This window comes from Chroicocephalus ridibundus, chromosome 8, assembly GCF_963924245.1.
Source record: "Chroicocephalus ridibundus chromosome 8, bChrRid1.1, whole genome shotgun sequence".
NCBI classification, from domain to species: Eukaryota; Metazoa; Chordata; class Aves; order Charadriiformes; family Laridae; genus Chroicocephalus; species Chroicocephalus ridibundus.
In genome coordinates, this window is record NC_086291.1 from 52863200 (window position 1) to 52884421 (window position 21222).

Here is a 21222-nt window from a genome sequence, read left to right on the forward strand (position 1 = left end):
TTTCATTATTAAAAACTTAAATGAGTGCAATTTGTCAAATAAATTTAAACCATTTAATTCTGATGGCCTCAATAATAAAATACAGAAACAGCTTTTTATCACATAATATAGAAGAAGTGATCTCAGAACTGAGCACCTCGGTTTTCTCCCTTGAAATTCCTTCATTTTGATGGATTAAGGTAAAATAAATAAATAAAGGGGAAGGGGGAACAATACTCAAAAATTCCTTACTGATACAACTGGTTTTTATTAAAATAACCTGAGGGGGGGGAAAAAAAAAATCCTACATTTGAAAGAGCTCAGCAATTTCATTCACAAATTACATGCCCCCCCCCCCAAAATCAGGACAAACCGTGAAGATGAGGATATCAGATGCTAAGTGCCATCCAGCCCCTGAACCAAGCCACGGCAACTCTCCGCACCCAGTGGCTGTGCATGGTCCCACCTTACCGATAAACTTCCAAGCAGGATAGCAGCCTCATTGGCCTTTTACTGTATCACTACAGCAGCGCAAGGCTTTAGAAACAACTTTATTCAGCCCAGCTGTCCGCAGAGCTGAAGATACACTTCATTCACCCGTCCCAGCGTCAGCTGCACGTCACCGCTCCTGCAGGGTGTCGCTGCCGGAGTTCTGGTCCTGGACCAGCTCCTGCATCTGCTTCTTAATCAGCTTCAGTCAAGATCTGATGAGCTGGCTATCGTAGCGACTGAAATTGCCCCAGGTGATTTTGCCAGAAGAGTATTAGAGGACACAGACGAATTATTCAGTCAGCAAAACCGTGATGTGAAACCCCACTGCGGAGCGGTGACACACAGCTGGGGAGGTAAAGCAGCGCAGAAGAGGAGGACAGATAACTACCTACAGAAATTCGTGCTGGGTTTTTTTGTTTGTTTGTTTGTTTGTTTTAAAAAATAAAAACCCGCCAGGTCCCACCTTAAAAACACCAAAAAAACCCCACAACACCCCCCCAGCACTAAGGGTCTGTATTTCCCCAGGTCGGGGTTCAGCTCCTTCCTTTACCCTCTCCATTTCCATCCGAGTGCTATCGCTGCAACTCTTCTACTTTTATCTTCCCGGGTCCTCGCTGCTGCTGCCAGCCCTGGCACCGGGTCTGAGACTAAAGCTCACAGTCCCCTCTCCGGCACGCCGGCTTCTGTGTCTACTCCCAAGCCCCCGCACCACGGTTCCCCTTCCAAAAGCAAAGCAGAGATGCTTGTGGTGTCCCTGCAGGGAGCCAGAAAAGGCCCAAAACTGTTTATGCCCTTGGGCTTCAGGTTGTATTTAACGGGGTAACATTTTATTTCTACTAAGTGAAAATTTCTAAGTCATTTTGCCTTCCCCAACTTTTGGAAAAGGTATTTGCCAGTAAAGGGTGCCTGCAAATCTATGATTATGCTTTGCCAAGATCCTATCAAATTGATAGCAGTTTATTTTCAGTTACTCTTCCCAAACAGAAGACAGTAAGCCGCACAGATCAAAACTAAGATTTAAAACCCCAGCAGTATAAAATTTCTCACTTTTAGTGGAAAAGCAGGCTTCCTTCCCCCTTCCTTCCCCTAAATTTCTCCCTGCCCAGCCTCTGAGCATTTTACATCAGCGCAAGCACTGGCATTGTGCTACAAACCTGCCTAGATAAAACATACTGTATTTTAAGGGACAGGTAGGCAAAAGGCAGCATAACCTTCTCATCTAGTCCTCATATTTGCAGGGTTTTCTAAATGGTTTCAGTGCATTTCCAAGCGAAGAAATTTCTTTACTGCAAGCTCCGCTTTTTCCAAACAAGAAGATATACCTCTGCGGCCAACCACCACAAAATGCTTCTATAAATAAAAAGATCAATAGTTAACTCTGATGCCAACAAGAATGACACCAAGGGACTGGAGCAGTAGTATGGTAATTGAAATCTGCTGACGCAGCTGCTGCTCAACATAATTCAGGGAACTGCAGCAATAAAACTTCTCTCTTCTGTCACTCCTTACAATTAGTCCCAGAGCTCTCCGGTCATTTTATCCAACAGCACTCTCCGTAATTACTCCACTGCAGACACCAGACCTGCCAGCAGATTTTACATTCTCCAGTGCTTCATTAGGATTAGAATCTAACAAGAAGCTTTACCAAATTATTAGCTATTATCACACAGAAACTAGACACACACCTAGTAAGAACGCTAGTGAATATACGCGGGGGTAGGGGAAAGCTTCACTATTCTAATAAATCAAAAATGAAACAAAAGAGCACATTCAGTAGCAATATTTAACTGGAATGTACAAAACGGCCATCCCATCTCTGCCATTTCCTTGTTGCTGGGAAGAGCAGCCTGTCAGAGCTGTGCCAATCCACAAAAAGGAAAAGACAGTCCATGTAAAGTCTTATTCAATCACTATTATACAAACCTTTTCATTAAAGTGTATAAATATAAATAATGATGTATTTGCAAGTCACCTTTTAAAACAGTTCAACAGCATGATTCTTCCAAACACAGTTTAAAACAATTTTTGTTTAAATTTGTTAAATTTGTTTTCAATTCAGCAGTATCAGTTGTTTATACCAGAGAGAACTAGTTCAAGCAATCTGAAAATGCTTGGTAATACGCTCTTTAATTGCTGTTGCAGGACAAAAAAAAGGGGAAAAACCAAACCAGGATTCAAAGCCTCCATTCTCATACACAACCCAAATAACAGTAACTTTATTTTTTTGCGCTTAAAACATTTGCTCTTGGAGTCTAAAAGAAAGAATCTACAGGGGATTTAGAGAATTCTAGGCGTTGTATTTTGCATTATTGTTACCAAAAATATACCAGTCAGGTTTAAAAAAAAAAAACAAACCAAAACACCACCACACACATCTGTACTTCTTTCTATTCCTCCTGCCAAAAGCACATGCATCGAAGTTTCCCAATTACGTGAACAGATACAGTCGATCTATCCTGCATATGTACCAACTAAACGGTCTCGGAGCTTTGTAATCAAGAACTTATAGGCATAAATCCTACAGCAGGCTCCAGTCCAACTTGAGAAGCCAAAACCTCCTCTTTGAGAATTGGTTCTCAATTAAGACTTTAAACGTTCTGAAAATATACAATGGATAAAGGGAGTGGGTAACGCAGGAGAACAGAACACCTACTGGAGGTTTCCCAACAAAGCGCAATGGTTCAAAGAGTCAGAAAAACCATTTTGCCTGCACACGCTCTGTATGTTTTATACTTATTTCAGAGAAGAGATTTTACTAAATTGGCAAAACTGCATTTTCCGTTATAAAAATGCAAGGCCTCTGTCTACGTAAAGAGCCTTAACTACTTTTTCTCCCTTGTACCTTTGTTGTAACTTATTTTATACATAAGCCATTTCAACAGTGTACCATCTTGAGATATCAAAGCCATAAATCATCTCCTCTTTCCTCTCTGTCCTCACTTCTCAACTCTCCACGTAGTTGTGCTGTGCACTTTGATAGGCTCATGAGGATGAGTAACGATGGGGATAAAGAAGGCTTTGTTCTTTACATCTCTGAGCGGATGCGCTGCGTTCTGCTCTATTCCCAGGTATTCTTGCTATTCCAGTCACAGAGTACACCGAGATACAGACCCACCAATCCTACCTCCCTGAAGGGTCACTCTGTGAATCATTTCTATAAACCATGGGGGGTGTGGACCATCTTGAAATTAATTTTCATTAGTGAGGCAAAACTAAAATACAAATACCAGTAGGTAAAAAGTAGCGCACAAACCCTTTCAGCCAAAAGGCTCAATGAACGGATTCTGTGTGTTCTATCTTCCCTCCATCCAGTTTCACCACTATCTGTTATTCCCAAATCCTTTTCATTCCTTTTCTTATGCAGTGTAATTCATGTCATGATTCTATTGAGAAATAGGTTTCAAGCAGCACAAATGAGAAGGTTAATCGATGCAGTCAGATATTTTTAAAACAAACAGAGATTCAATGCTTGGCATATTCGCAAGAAAAGCTACCAGGGGAAAAAGAAAAAAAAAAACAACAAACCCCCCCCCCCCAACCCTCAATTCTGAGAACCATCTGACACTCATTACTCACCATCAACCTACTTCAAGGTAGAACTTTGTAGCTTCCTATTTATCACAGAGAAATCACACGACCTATGTAACTAAAGGATCATAAACAAAGAAAAGGGACAAGTGTTTTCTGTTTAAGAAAAAAAATAGCAAAGCCTGCTTATTTAGGTATAGTAACTTCCATTTAATGTTCAAACCAGCCTCTTTTTCTGCTGGAGAGTTCTTCCTGGCATGCATTCACCAGATCCCCTGGCATTCCATTTGTCTAAGATCACACCTTCAGAAAAGAAGGGTGGAGGGCAGATGAAGTTAACCCTTGCCCTGATCGTTTGTCACTGGGTAAGATGCCTTGGGATAACTACATCAGTTAATCCCGGTGGGAAAGCTATGTAAAAACAAGATAGAACCTGAACCGAAGTTTCCCCGGTAATTCAATTACAAAGGAATTCTTAACCATAGCACTGAAATCTCCGCTGGTTGGCTTTCCTTCATTCAGACCTCATCTCTGCAAAAACAGCGTAGGAATCTTCATCAGAACCCCTGCTTACAGTTGGGACACGAAAGCTAAGCAGTCTGCTCCAAAAATGCAAGACTTTGGTTTTAATTCTGAATGTAGAGAAATTCAAAGTCACTGGGAAAAAGAATTTTACAGTGAGTGCTGACAGAGCTATACACATAACACGGTATTTACTGCTTGCAAGTTAAAATACACCGAGTTGGTTACCGACGCTACAGTTTCGCTTGCGGAGGACTAAGCTCTAGTTTTTCTTCAAGTCGGTTGAGTCACTTTCTGCTGTCCTCCCACAGCACAGAGCTGCGGTATTTCAACCTGAAATAAGGACAGAGACTACCGTACTGCTGCCTTCACAGCCTCATCTCACAGATACGGCTCTTCCCTCATTCACAAACCCTCGTGTTGCAGAACATTAATTATTAGAACTAATGCAAGCGTAGGCATGAATTTTGATTAAGGAAAATGAAGGCTGACATTCCCAAAGTTGTGTGTGAAATTAAACTTGGTTACAACTGAAACTAATGCGAATGCTGCGTTTAAGCCCCATTTTGGCTACCAGCCCGGTCTTTGTTACATGCTTGTTTCACATAGTCTAGCAAGAGGCATCCTAGGCCATCAACAGGGCTCCACATACAAAAATGGAAGTAAAAATCATTACCTAGACAGTCTTGATCTTCCCTCCAGCCCCTCAATCTGTAACATAATACTCATTTCCCCTTTCCCAAGGGTTTTTTTTAAAAATGCATGTGTGTAAACAGCATGTGGTGATATTAATCAGAATGAGACTTTATACCCCAACTTGATGAAAGGATATCAAGATTATAATAGTACCTTTTTTTTAAAAAAAATAAACAAATAGGTTTCTATATTAACAGTGTACAGAAACTGTTATTTCTATACCATGACGGATTTTTTTAATCGAGGCAGAGTGGTATTTCCCCATTTAACTGCACATCTGGTTTCAATAATCCTGCAGCTGCTACCTATTGGTATGCCTGCCTATTGTTTTTACCTCCCTTCCTGATAGACCCAGGAATAATTGAAAAATAAATCAAAAAAATAAGAAGTATAACATATAGCTAATGACTGATCAACAGCATGGAAAGTTGCTAAATAACACACGTGCTGAGTACGAGCAGAAAACAACTTTGTACTGGAATGGCTGAGGGGGACTTTGCCTTCCATGTATGTTTAACTCACCTGCAATGACCAAAAAGAATCACCTCTGGTGAAAAAGGCACAGAAGTAAAATCAAATTGAAAATCACAAGATAAAGGTAAAGCTATTTGAGGTTGGTCTCAGTTTGAATGAAATTCCATGACAGCATATACACAAGACACGCTGTGCGTACAGACACCTCCAGCTATCTCAAACGTTCTGTGGCACCATGGTCTATTGCCTTTTTTTTTTTTTATTTTTTTTAACCACCTCTGATTTTTGGTGGCGTTCCCCTCCCCGCCAGTTACCAAGAAAGCAGATCTATCACTAAGGGAAAGGCACAGCATTAGATTTGTTTGTTTGTTTTCAAAGACTCACCTTAAAACTAGAAGCCCATGTCTAGCCATAATCCCAGATGTGGAACTAAGCTAGTTAATAAAGCTCTTTGACTATTAATTAAGGAAAAGACTGTGCTGTCTCATACAGCACAGACTAGACCTGCAAGAAAGGCACGCTGCAAAGCCACCTGAACGAGAAAGGGGAAGAAGAGCAGCTCGTACATGGAAGGCACACACTGTACCAACACATTCACTGTTCTACATCCTCCTGACCATTAATGGATTTCCACCTAAGAGACGCCTGCAAGGATGTTTCTGCCTGTTAGAAAGCACCGAATCGAGATCTTTAAAATATTTATGCAGGCCTACATAATGCAGTGCCTTAAACCACAAGGCTATACACTACTGCTTTATTCTCATCCCCATCATCACCCAAGAGCCTGTGACATATTTTCCAGTTACAACTTGCACCTTTAATTAAAGCACACATTCAGCTTTAAGACTAAAGACTTGCAGATCAGTCTCAGAAGAGCAGGCAGCACTGTAATTATTTCCAATACCAGCTTTGACTAAACAAGGGTGACTCAAGAATAGGACTTCTAAGGCCAACGGTTTCCTTTTCAGCAGTTGGGTATTTTTGACAGTAGGGTCTCACGCGATCTTCACCCCTCTGTTTTGCCACATCTTGAGGGGAAACATAATTTGCAACCCCTTTATATTTGCAAATCGAACACAATCCCTTTTGGGGTAAGAGCGAGGCAGCATCTGTGGAAAGGCGATGCTATTGTGGCAAACAGCACTCACCTCCTGAAAAAGCGTAGACATTTCACAGACCAGACATGAGCTGGGGCTTTGCATTTCACATTTGTGCCTGTCGGAGAGGAAGAAATCTCGCAGCAGTGGAGTGTGGGTAAGTGCCTGGACAATACAGTTCATAAAACATGTGTTCCCAAGATTGATTAGCCCTCGTAGACCTATAAAGAGAGATGGGGGAGGGGAAGTGTAAGCATTATCGAGTTAACGAAACGGTATATTTATCTGCATCTTTATATAGTTTTCACAATATGACCAGAGTTACTGTCTGTGCACGGCTCCAAGTACACCGTTTTATATTTTCTAGGTAGGCTATTGATTTTGTTGTACTCAAGTCACAAGCTGCACGAGCTTTCTGAACTACACTAGGGTTTATTTTAAAATTCTTTGAAGAAAGTAAACCTCAAAGTACAGCAACACCAATAGCATTATTTTGCAACGGCTGTTTTTACCATACACCACCAAAGCATGCTCCCTCCCCACACTGATACCAAAGTGCAACGACAACAACTGGTTAAGTCGCTATAGAACAAAACCAATACATTAAAATAGATCGTAAGTTTTCAGATAGTTTAAAAGGCTTTCGCTCATGCAGGTCACAAAGCCAGAATAAGGTTTTTGTACTGTTAAAATGCAACAATCATTTTTCTAAGACAGGCAGCAAAGGAAACTGCCTCGACAAAACCAAGTCAGGCTGTGACATCCAGTGCAGATTTAGCATATCTTATTTTTGTACAAAACCCGAAATCCGAACGAAACAACCTTAAAGAGAAACTCTGAACAATACCAGTTGCACACCTGGTTTAGCTAAGTTAAACATCAATCTACAGTATACATCAAAAAATTCAACTTGGCATAAGAGGATTCATCACACCTTAAGTCAAACGTTCAGTAATGCCCAGAGACGATTTCTTGTGCTTGGAAACCAAGATGCTTAAAGGAAAGCTCTTTTGTTGCACAACAGAAGAGAGGTTAGGAGTGGGGAAACCTTTCAGTCATTTGCAAAGTCTAAGCGAGAAGAAAAACATGCTCAAATCCTTGAGTATTCTTCCAAAATGTCAACATAATACCACCATACAGGAGTGCTAAACGAGAAGAGCATCAGGTGCACAAGAATGCTTATTTTTCAAACAAAAATTTACTTCAAAACAAGATAAAATGCACTGATAGATACAATTCCGGTATCATAACAAAGTCCTCTTCTGCGATATAAATGGGATTACTACACAAAGAGTGAATGAAAAAACAGGATTACTTGACAGAGAACGAAGAATTTCCTTGCCATTCCATGGGGGGTGTGGGGGGGTGGGGTGTGTGTGTGGTTAAAAAAAAAAAGGTATCAGCTGGCAATCCTGTGGTAATTAAAAATGGTGCAGTTCCCTTGCAGTACACCAGATAGTGCTCGAAGGGCTCTTTAGCATCTTTCAGCAGAGGAGGTGTGGTCCAGTTGCTACGTTACCAGAAAGAAACGGCACTACATCAGCTGGAACCGCATTCTGAGCTGGAGGCGACGGACACATTATTTTCGTACATTTATTATTTTTTTTCCCCTGTATCTAATGCAACACCGTCCTCCTTCCAACAGCTTCCTGTTGCTTCTGTTTATCAAAGCGGAGGACAAAGTTTCTCATTACGTTATAGTAACTTCTCCCTGGCAGAACGCTTACTGTAATTATTTGCTTTGTTTCCACGCTGGGAGGCAACAAGTGTACGCACAACATTAGCGAAGTGTTAAATAGTTAATTTGTTGTAGCAGCTTGAAATACGGCGTGATGCTTCAGCTTTGTGCGCCACCCTGTTTCTATCCCCAGTCTACACGTCTCTGCAAACAACGCCGCAACAGAAAGGTGTTCATGCTGTGCAAGCGGAGAAATGTTTGGTCGGTACCTCTTGCCTACCTCTCCCCTGTATTTTTCCATTTAAAACTTACTGGTTTTATTTAAACCACAGACCGGGCAACACAGAAGCCGGTAACATGCCTGAGAGGCACCAGGGTGTTTTGAGGAGAAGGGTCTCTCCCTATTTCTCCCTGGAAAACTGGTTAGCGCCAGAATTCAAAGGCAGCCTGCACAGTGCAGAAGACCAGAAGTACAGCTAGAGACTCCCCCTATCGCTTTTCTTCTCGACATCTCGTTGAGCAATCACGAGTAAAAGCAAACACATAAAGGCAGCTTTTTGGAATCATTTATTAAGCATCATTTGTTACATGCCTGTGGCTGGACCTTCTTTCCCTGTGACCACAAGAATCAAGTCTTCCTCAAAGTTGCTGCCAGAAGACTAGTTACAGGCGTCAAACTCCGACGGCTCTTCCTTCACTCTACTCGCTTGGTCTTTTGGTGTCCGTTTTTCATGGGTCTAAATGGAGGGCTTTGTACGCTATGACTTCGCTTGAATGAACCGAGACAAACCAACCTGCAAAACAGACAAGGCTGCAACGTGAATACTCCAAACCCTAATAAAAATTAAAAAAAAAAAAAAAAAAAAAAAAAAAAAGGTGAATGTAGCAAAACATGAGAACTTACTTGGCTGTAAAAGGGACAAACGTAAAGGAGCATACATCAGTCTTATCCTTGAGGGAGCAACGACTGCAGCTGCCATGCTCTGAAACTGGCGTTTGAAACGGAACAGGTGTGATGCATTGAACTGCAGTAAGACACTGCGTAACTAATTGCAGCACCTTGGAAAACATCAAAATTTGATGTATGTAAACTAAAGAGCTTACAGAACTCAGAACACCACATCCTTTTGTGCTTAACTTATATGGAAAAAAACCTACTTGTTGGAAAGAGAAGTAGCTAAAAATTAAAGTCTATACAACATTCTGGTCAATAAAACATTAAGAATGTAGAAGACTTTCTGCCACACCTATTCCCTCCCTATTAATAAAGCCTGGCAATATTTAACTGGAATAGTCAGTGTTGCAAGGTGTGGGTCATAAAGTAACAGAAAAATAATGTGCCAAACCCTCAAGCGCAGCAAGACCACTTTTGCTATCATCAACAGCTGTCTCGACTAGCATCTAATCAGTGGCCCGTATCTGGACGGAGGAGAGGGCTAGTTGTCTAAGGATTGCCAACAGGATCCAACCTCTAGTAATGAAGCTGTCATACTTTGCAAACTTCTGCTGCGCTTCATAGCATTATCTTTATTTCTGTTTCTTATAAACTGTTTCTGAAACGAGCAAGAGCAACCAGTGTGATACTTAACACAGTCTATTCACAGATGTGTGCTCTTGTGGTAAGCGCAGTTAGCAGAAAAGCACTGTTTTACTTCTGAACCTTGCTGATGTAAACGTAAATATTGGAATAAATTAATATTGCTGGCACGACAAAGTTGTCATGTATGGTATAACCATAAAAAAAGAAAACACCCTTTAATCGTCATGCATGGTCTACGAGCACTTCCCGCATTCTGTCACGTGCTGGACAGGCAAGCAGCACAGCAGCAAGGAATCTACTTCTGCAGTGCCTTGAGCACAGGTAAACCCATCTGGGAAATTCTTTTTACGTTTGGCCTCAAAACTGGGTTCTAAGCAGCTGGCTTACCTTTGTCAGCTTCAGTTCTTCAATCTTCTTCCAGTAACAGCCTTTGTTTTTTCAAATGCTCTAAGTGATAGATCTGCAATACTGGGCAACAACGCTTGCTGTGATGCAGGGAGATCTAGAACACTGGTTCTGCAAGTCCACCCACGCAGGCGAGATGAAAAAACCAAAACAAGATAAGGAAATTCCACTTCTCTGTGAAATGCAACTGTACAGCTATTAAAGGTGGGGAAGGGGGGGAAACGAGAGGACCACACATGAATACAAAATACAGAAAAACCAATCAGGTGCCAGTCTTGCTCTCCTGGAAGAGGTTCTGTTTGTCTCTAAAACTAGTCCGCGCTGGGATAGGAAAGACAAACCAGTCTGAACAAATAGTACCACATAGAAACTGTGATTTATTTGAATGAAGGTTCTGGAAGCAAGAACATAGGTCACTATATAATGCAACTTTGTGAGACAATCAGAATATCATTCCAGACACACTAAAGCACAGCCAGCTTCAGAGCCTTTTTACATTAAACACAGGCTGGCAACACCTTAGAGCGATTTTTCATCCCCTAACCCCAGCCCTCCCGGTTCCCCATCTGGTGCTGATACTTCCCTAAAGCTCCATCAGACGGCATCAGAAGTCGGAGCAAGCTGAGGAAGTGCCCACTGAAATATTTAAAGAGAGTTCAAGACAAGCCCTGGAAACAAGCAGTGCAGAACGGCAATGAAGAGTTTGGGGGTTTCATCCTATGTTCATCAACAGGAATTGCAACAGCATTTAAGAGCGTCTTTCTGAAAAATGCATTTCAAGGGAGAAGTGCCCTACTTCTTAGCACCTAAAACTAAAACCAGATTCTCTCTCAGCTCTCACGTTTCAGGTGCAGACCACACCATACATTACCAGAACGTATCTGTTACACACGCTGGCCCCAGCCAGGCCAAGACACTCCTGTTCCACTTGCATGCCAGAAGCAGCATAATTTTGCTAATAGGGTTAGTGACAGCAATTATTCAAGAGACAGCAATTATTCAAGAGATAATCCCTTTTGAAAGAAAGTTTAAAAAAAAATTTACTCATTTCCAAAAGCAACAGTATGAAGATACATGAAATTACAGGTCTACACAAGAAAAAGCATGAGATTCTGTGACACTACTGATTGCGTGAGTTATCAAAAGAAAAGAGAACCATGCAGTGTTGGTGAATTTTTTCCACATCGCTTCAGTTGAAATATCCTTTCTCAGTGGCAGCATGAAACCCACATGTAACTGCAGAAATACTGAGTCGAATTATTAGACACATTAGAAAAGGTTTTTTCAGAGGTTTTCACAGAACATTTTTTACAAACTTACCGATGACATGCTCCGGTATTACATTATTTTGACAACAGTTTACAAAAAAGCTACATAAGCTTTTGCCGCAGCCAAGTTACATGAAACAAAAAAAAAAGTCAACCATCATCTTAAAAACTAATGTAACAATTCAACGTCTCTACCACCAGCAAACACCCAGGAGGCAATATGCCTTAAAAGTGAAAAAATAAACAGGGGGAGGTGGGATGAGGAAAAAAAAAAAAAAAAAAAAAAGAGAAAATGTTCAGCACAATTGGAGTTTCCAAAAGTGTGAGAGTTGTATTCTTTAAATCCAAACTGGTTTATAGCTTTGCTTTTGAATTTGTAAAGAATTAATTTCTTTTCCTTTGTTTATTCCTAAAGGGTAGAAGCAAACAGTTTGACCACATTAAGTTCATATTTTAGTAAGAAAATTTTGACACAACATTCTCAAAAGTTATCTTTAAATTCACCTGAGTTCTGCCAACCACGTCTTGTACTTTTCCCACCACTTCTAAGATACAAGGCAAAAGCGTGAATTTATTCCTTCAGCAATAAGCCACCGTATTTAGGTATTACGCCATCTTTATATCGCGGAAAGGTACCGAGACAGAAACTGGGGGTTTTGTTTAGCTGACTTTTAAACACTGCAAAAATAATATTCAAAAATATCACAGACCCCAAACAGCTTTGATGAGGAACACAGAAGGATTTATGTGACCGGTACGTGGCTGCACTGAAACGCCCGTCAGCCACTGGCTAGGAGGAAGCCTGCAGCAACCCGAGGGGCTTTGCTACGGGCTTTGGTTCCTGTGCCTGTTAGAGGAGCATACAGAGAATAGAAGTGTATGAAATGTTTGGGGATTTCCCCACCCCTGTTCACCTGTATTTCAAGAGTTAATAATAATGCCCACACGATATTCTGTGGGTTTCCACGCCACAGCAGCAATGCTGCTTCGGGAAGATGGCGTGAGTTTGAGAAAAGAGTTCCAGCAAAAAAGCTGTGCGAGTACAAACTGTGAAACATCTATAAAATCCAGAGTATGGTCAGAACCTACTAAAAACTCCGCCCAGAAGCAAGTTAAAGGCTATACCCGCAGAGCAATGATTTCGCGGCGAGTTAGACTTGCACACAATTTGCTGTTCAGGTGGAATGAAGGTGGTCTCCCATGGTCTAAGACCATGCAGTCAGCAACAGCCTTGCAGGAGAACTTTGAGCTTTGTGGTGAGCCTCGCAGGCAGCCATGGGTGGACTTCCAGTTTTACTGCTGGTGAGAGGACACCTCAACAGACACTGACATTAAAACCCCAAACAGAGTTCCTTCAAGTCAATAACCAGCTTTGTCAGACGTTAAGGTTTTTTTTATGGTACACTTTTGACTGCTGCTCCCCTGCCTTCCCCCCGCAAAAAAAAACCCCGTTAATAGTGGACCTACCAAATACTTGCAATAGGAGTAAGCTACTGCAGCGCTGGCTAACATCGCTTAGGTTCAAGAAAAGGCCTGGACCAATGGCAAAACTATTCTGTCAATCCAAAAGGATTTCCAAAAAGGGCAGAAGTTTAGGATATACAAGAGGCAGAAGAAACTCAATAAAGAAAATGCATAATGCTAAAAGAGTATGAACCACTCAAGATGCTGAGATGTTAAACCGCCGAGTTGCAAGATAGACATTTGCAAGAGGCTAAGCTTGAAAACACCGTGCATCCCTACACTGAACCTTTCTCAGTTTTATATAATCACCAAGCTACAGAAAAAAACCCGCACAAAACAGAGAAGGGAGTAGGAAGGGAAAATGCACACGTGGCTTTGGAAGACTGCACTAAAACAATTCAGTTAAATGAATGAAAAAGATGTGCCGAGATCCCGATGCATAAAAATAATGAACAAACCACAAAAGAGTTCTAGGAGCTCTCGTAACAAGAGCAAACCCCGTAACATTGAAGAACATCACAACACTGATGAGACCACCCTCCGAGCGGTGCTAGGCAGCGAGATCAGGGACACCAAGGCTGCAGCACCAGGGTTCTTGCCCCTGCATCCCCTCCTGGCCCTGACCCTCTCCCACCTGCAGACCTGGCACCTCAAGTACCTAAGGAACCCCAGCAGATGGGCTGGGGCAACTGCTTGAGCAAGCGCTCTCTAAACCGAGTCACCGATTCAGACTGGTCGATCAGTAAATCTTTCTTAAACAGAGTATTTTTTCATGGAAACCATTAGCAATTGATTATATGACACACCGAAGAAATTAAGATGAACACTCAGGGCAACAATCTTTCCTCTTTCGGTTACTGCTGAACCAGGTGAAAACGTGCTTAAATTCCGCTGTGTTCGTTTCTCTGACTTGGCTCCTTTTCTCCAGTTATTCAAGGCTGCCAGGTTAGTCATTGCTCATTTTGAATCCTTGTAAATCTCTTCTGAAACAAACCACCTTTCTTGAGCTACACCACCACCACCCACCCCCAGCCCCCTCAAGCTATTCAGTCACAAGACACACAACCTGGAGAACTTCACTCACTCTTCTGCTTCTACCTGACTTTCAAGTGAAGCCTTGTAAATCTCAAGTCAGAGAGTTCTAGAGCAGTATTTCCTAACTTATGAGATTTACCATACATGTTTTCAATTTTTCTATATATGTTATAGTCAATATATTAATATAAATGTTTTTCTATATTATATTACTCCATTACCTTAAAAAACTTATTAAATATCACGTATACGTGTGTTGAATCCTGCAATTCTGGGAGGCTGACAGTACATGTATTTAGATGATACTGTTAAAACAGATTTGGATTTTCCTGTTTTAATTACAAACAAATATTTTCATTTGGCACCGACACAAGCCCAATAAAAAGCCAGCCCCTTCCATCCAGAAGCCCTAATAGACACACACAGACACTCCCGTGCAGCTGGAAGACACGTTCATTAGTTTAAATACCTGAGCTGTGCACACATCATTTGGGGGAACCATAAGTTAAGTCCACTCTGCAGAGTACTGGGCTTAGACCAGAAAGTAAATTTATCCGTACTTATCGCGCTGCTTACCCTCTCCAAACACACAAAAAGAATGAAGTGGGTTTTTTTCCTTACACGTACTGACCTAATGTTGGCATGTTTCCCTCCACCACCATCCCTTCTGGGAAACTCTAACATAAGAACCCAGGTGCATAAGAAAACTAATTTAAAAATGGAAGACACCGAAAACAGAACCAATCAGTATCAGACTATTAAGAACAGCTCCTGTTAATAGAAGAGAAAATAAATTATAGGACTATTTCAGCTATACCGCATTATGCATTGCGCCACAAACTACAAGTTTACCCAACCCTATACAAACAGAAAGGCAATTATATCAAAAAAAGCTTTCTGGAAGGGGGGAAAAAAAAAAATTGTATCTTAGGAAAAAGAAATACCTGCATTCTAAATGAAAACCCACCTTTAACCTTCCATTTCTGGCAAAAGGATTCTGGATCACTGCATTTTTTCCATTACTATTGAAATAACAGATTGCTCAATAGAAAGAAGTTTGCTTATGTGTACAACAGGAAACTGTCCTTGAGTTTGTTTCCAGTTGAAAATCCTGGAGTCCAGCTACAAAAGATGGTACACTGGAGGAAATAAGTATATGCCATGAATGGTACGTGTATAGCAAAATCATTAACTGTTGGAAGCTGGAACTTCCAGAATCGGGAACTGCTGGAACAGAATATAGCAAGTATTCCTCCTTGTATGGACCACCAGCGCCAGAAGACAAAGACTATTTAGATGGGTGAATCACCCAAACCCAGAAAGTTCTCAGTTTTGGCATGTCACTGCTGTACAGAGTAAGTGGAATTCATCCTCATTACTCATCTGTTTACCTATTAACACAACTTTACCCAGAGGCAAAGATGGGTTGGTTGGTCCATTTAAAAAAAATTAACGAGACATGATTTGCTCTACAGCCGAGTAACTGACAAGTCAAAAAAACCCCAGGAAATACATCCCGTGCCCTGAATGCAAGTTGTGACCTTAAGTAGATGCGCTGCCATTTACTTCCTTTTCTTAGCATACTCATTACTGGCCAAGGGCGGTTTTATTTTTAGAAAAGAGAGTCAGTTCCCTACCTTTCAAGTTACCAAGTGGGTCAAAAAAAAAAAAGAAAAAAAAAATCAAAACATGTCAGTTTGTATTTCCCAGTTTTGCTACCTGTAAGAAAAAAACCTCACGTTAAATGTTATGACTTAAATACAACACTTAAATGCATGCTCAAGTACTTCATTCTAGTTCACACGACGACTTAAAGTCTTTTTCTCGGTAATTTCTGGCATATTTGCGTGCAACTGGGCAGTTCTGCAGTGACCTCAACATTCACAGGAGACTTTCCAGATTTATCCTTTTTTACGTTGTGTGAGGATTGCCATTCAGAAGTCATTGGTTTTACTCTTTTCCTCCCTTATAATATGCAAAAACCCATGAAAAGTCACCCGTAGGTAACAACCTACCTACATTAAGTTGTCAGGATATGTGCACGATGATGTTTGTAGCAGCTGTTCAGCAGGAGATTAACACATATTCTACCATGTCTGTGAGGTTGATCTAGTTCATCCACACCACAATGTGGAAACAGAAAAGGACTGGTTCTGTACAGGTGAGATTAAGTAGTCCAGACCGAGTAAACGCGGTTACGTTCTTTACGCAACCAGATTTAGTGCCTCTGCATTGCCTTCCCCAGCCCTTCTTGGAAGGCTCCTCACCTTGGGCACGGCGCCATGCAAACATGTTCCTACTGTTTACAGACCCAGGCTGACACTGCGCGCATTCATGCTGCCCCGAGCCCGAGCTGAATTTGCATCGACTCAAGCCTGGATCCAGACACCAATAATGTTTCTCCAGCATTTAGTCTGTCCCCACCCCTCTGAGTTCAACAGGGAATAATTGATCGCGTTCACTATTTTTATTCGATAGCTCCAGTGACATCACATTAATATATATTTACCGAAGGGACAAAGTACATCAAGATAATGCAAACGTAATTGGGAGACCGAGCAATAACTCAAGAGCAACTTGTTAAGTGGGAAAAACTATCTGAAATCAATTAAATTCAATAAAAACAATTGCGAAATAAGAAACAAGAAAAATTAAGTGGACAAGCAGAAAATAAGGAGCAATGGCTGCAGCAACTCAACCCAAATGACTTAATATTGTGCTGCAGTTCTGAGACAAGCAGCATTTTGAAACTTAACCAGAATACGAGAAGGCCTGGGAGGTAATAATTCTGCCCTGGTGACAGGAAAACCTCAACCGGATGATGTCTGGAATTGAGCACCCATTTTAAAAAAGAAATAGATCTATGCAAACTGAGGAGAAGTCAAGAATATGAGTGAAAATTTGCATGAAATTAATATTTGAGAATAACAACCGAAGAACCCACTGGTTGAGTTAATTAATTAAAAAAAAAAACTATAGTGCTGATGGAGGAATGGCCCGGCTGACAATTTTCAAGTATGTTACAGGCCACTGCAAAGAGGACTGTAATTAACTCTTGTGGCCTACCAAAGCTATAATAATAATAAAAAAAAAAAAAGACTGAGCTCACAAGAAGTGAAATTTAATTAGATATTAAAAATAATTGTCTCACAGTTAGAAAACATTGCAGCAGGGGAGTTTGGGACTCCCAGTTGCTGGAGTGGCTCCAACAGCAGCTCTGGCAGCCGTCAGGAACAGCCCCGCACAGTGACCCCGGCTCAGAAGAGGTGTGTGACGCCCACTCTGCTTTTTCACCCCCCCACTGCTCACACATCCAGTTTAATATTACAGCGCCATACGAAACACAGGAACCGGCTTTTGACAGGGAAGGGGAAGGTGAGGGCGTTTTCACACGACGGCTAAGCCCATCTAACAGCTCGCTGATGCCAAAAGGGCTGTTCCCTTCGCACCGGGCCGGCGTCTGCTTGGCTCCACGGTGGAACGGTTCACCTTGCCCGTCTGACAGGAAAAAAAAAAAAGCAGTTGCACCTTGAGGGGGTGAACTCATCCCTTGCAAACGGTGATGAGTCTTTGACCCGTCTGAGCAGGTTCGCACAGCTCACCGCGGTCAGGACAAGAGGCCAGTGCCAGGGAGAGGGAGGGATGCAGGAGCCGTCGGTCTCTCTCGGAGACAGCCAGCCCTCGTACCCCCCCACTGTAACAAGCTTCCAGCGCAGGCAGTTGTCTAAAAGCCACAGGCTGGGCAGCAAAACAGCCGCTGCCCTAATGCCTGTATCCCTTTTCCTACCACACGGCACTGGAAACCAGAATTAACTGCCCTGCTGCCACTCCGGAAGGGATGGAGAAGCGGTAACAGCTGCTGCTAGGATCAGGGCATCATTTTTAGACTATATATTTATTCTGCATATGAGCTTTTTGCATTTGTGGCTCAACGCATCATTCATTCACTTTACTAACACAAAAAAGAGTCAGAGGATAATGCAAAGAGATCACCTGGATCTGGTATTTCACTTCATTTCCTTTGTGTCATACCTGCTAGCATGTGTCGAGACAAGTCTAAGTTTGCAGCTACTGGCAATGCTATAAATCAATCCGGCAGGAGCTCGGCAGTGTCCCTGTATCGGGCTGTACCTTCAATTAAAAGCAATTGCGTAACATTTAACACTGGACTAAAGGCTCGGCATAGGAGATACATGTTTGTAACTTAATTAAAGAATTTCTAGTAGTAATGACATAGAAATGCATCAGCAACAAATGGAGATGAGAGTCAAGAAAGGGTACCCTTAGCTTTGCCAGACTTGGGAGAAAAACGCACGTCTCTAAGCAGTCACTACCAAAGTGGCTTTACTATAGATCCTTCCTCAGAGCAACAGATCGGCCTTTCCACACATGCTACTTGGACACGTTTTGTTGGAAGAACCTAAGGACAAGCGACATCCTTTGGCGCAAATGGACCAAACAAGTTACCAAGAGTATGACCAAACACAAAACTGTAGCATTTTATATTACTATTGCACAGGTGAAACGAAAGCCCCCAAGCCAGACAATGAGTCCTGAGCGTACACAGTGTGCCAGACACAGAAAGCGCTCTCTGTACTATACTTACAATGTGTGTACATCTTTGAACCAATTCACAAACTACTGATGCCAAAAGAGGAACCATTTCACAGCCAGAGGAGTTTCCATTCTCCCCTGTGAGTTCATCTGCCCGTAGATACTTTGTGAGTTCAGTGGTGTGCAACCACGGCGTGCCCCTCATCCTCCAGAAGAGCACTGACCAGTTACACTTATTTTTATTTCTGTTTCTCCAGGCTTAAAGCACTTCAAACAAGGGAAACGATCTCTTTTAACAGTGGGGGCATTGTAAGCCAGGGTGTGAGGTTGCAGCCCGTCATGTATTTTGCAGTAACTGTATGCTTGGGTTACGACAAGGCAGGAGCACTTGATGTCTTTTACGTTCTCATCCTTCTGATTTGATGGTGATTGGCTCATGTGTGCACACCCTCGGCTCGGTAAAATGAGTCAGCAATCCTAAGAATATCTAGCAATACAAACAAACAAACCTCTTAAGGTTAATTTTTCATATAGCCCATGTAAATAGAGAAGCTGTTTCAAGCAAGACAAGGGACTGCAAGAATTTCTTCCCTGTGAATTCATATTAAGAAACACGCTTCCAAAACAAAACAAAGTGAGTGGTTCTGATCAAACCACTGAAAAGCGCATTGAATCTTCCACTAAAATCAGAGGAAGCATAGCTGCAGAAGATCTTGAGAAGTCACCTGGTCTATCCCTTTACCTCAAAGAAGAATTAACGCTACCTCTATTATTCCTGACAAATGTTTTCCTGAATTGTTCTTTAAACTCTGCAGTGATGAGATCCTGCATTATCCCCTGATGCACTTGTGTTCTGAAGTGTTCCAGTGTCATCTTGGTAAATAAATTAATGCTGAGTTTAAGAACTGCAACAACATTAATATGGAAGATACACATACACTATGAAATCTATAGATAAGCTCCTCTACTAGTCATATTAAGAGTTTCTGAATTAAAGTTACTTCAAATAACACTAGCTTTACAAAAGGTCCTAAAATGAGGAGACAACTTGTCTGAGATACTGTGCTATCACTGTTTTTCTCCCCTAGAAATTTCTGTGCACCTGAGTGGGTATGGCACGAACCATTTCATTTCCCCATATCCTTCCCCACGAGGAGAAAAAGATAAGAGCTAGACAGAAGCCTTGTGTGGGCAAATCTAGCCAATGTGTCCCCAAACTTATCACAATTACAGTAAAAAGGAACAGATCAGAATACAAGTAAAAATACTTCTCTTTAGAGTAAGTATTTTGCTGTCTCGTAGCTGCAGAGCATGAGAACAACCTTGATACAACCACACAGTTTCACGTGAGAAGTCCACAAGGGCTGGGTTTTCACTTAGGAAGGATAAAAAAAAAAAATAAAATTCCAGGAGCAGTTTCTCCTGACCAGGATGTGAAGTTGAATTGTTCTTCCTGTTAAAGCAATGGCTGCCTTCTATTATAAGTATAAAGAATGGCCTGAATTAAAAAAAAACAAAACAAAAAAAAAGAAAGCAAGAAGCGGCAGGGAAAGGCCTTTTCATGAACTACGATGACATAGCTAAATCCACAGCTAAAAACAGATTTTAAAATATTTATAAATGTAAACTTATAAATAGTAAATGCTATGGGAATTTACTGTCTCCCACAGCCAAGCTTAAGTTTAAAATCAACGTGGGATGGGAGGGGCAAAGGGAGCTAAAGCCAAGATCTCTCCAATACACCAGATTAGTTTTGAACCTTTTGTTAAGTCACCTCACAGGAAAAGGACCCCTGAGCACTCTGCGAATAAAGGCATTCCTGTTTCTTTTCCCCTTTCAAGAGTATGGAAAGTATCAGGTTTTATATCCATACTTTCTTATCTTCAGCATTTTTAGTGACCATCTACATCACAAAATTGTTTTTCTCTCTCAGGTGTCTGAAGGAGAAACCAGTGCAGCATATTCTCAAACCCAGAAAGCTGGGCAGCATGGAATCATCCATGGCAATCATTCCTCTCTCTTCGATTCCCCCAGCTGAAATGAGTAAGACTGAAAAAAAAAACCCACCATTAAGTTCTGCAGCAGAACTTGTACCGAACTTCTCTGAATTCCCATCTTGGCTTACCAAGACTCACTGAACCAATTTTGCCTGTTGTGCTTCCACCCGACCCGATCTCTGTCAGGATCTCTTAGCAGCGAGTGAAGACACTGGGGAAGGCACACATATGGTCTGGACCTCAAATTTTCAGAACACGCAATAGACGAAAACACGTTTCATATACAGCACGGGAAATAATCACATAATGCTTCGATACTTAGTAATGGATTTGATTATCTGACCCCTGTAACACACGAAGATCAATCGGCTGGAGGAGAAAGATAGAACACGATGTGCTGCAAGCACACATCACATCAAGGGCTACAGAAACAAAAAGGTGCCAATTTCTGCTCAGCACAAAACACGCCATGAAACGCCGCATATGGGTACAT

General features: G+C 41.6%; 1 protein-coding gene across 2 annotated transcripts in view; it reads right to left on the reverse strand.

The window, feature by feature from the left end:
* Positions 1-21222, reverse strand: part of USP22 (ubiquitin specific peptidase 22) — a 113302-nt gene that overhangs the window by 20697 nt on the left and 71383 nt on the right. For both annotated transcript variants that reach the window (XM_063342935.1, XM_063342933.1), the window contains one exon: positions 6840-7009. In XM_063342935.1, the coding sequence (XP_063199005.1) occupies positions 6840-7009 (170 nt within the window). The remainder of the gene's footprint in view (positions 1-6839; positions 7010-21222) is intronic.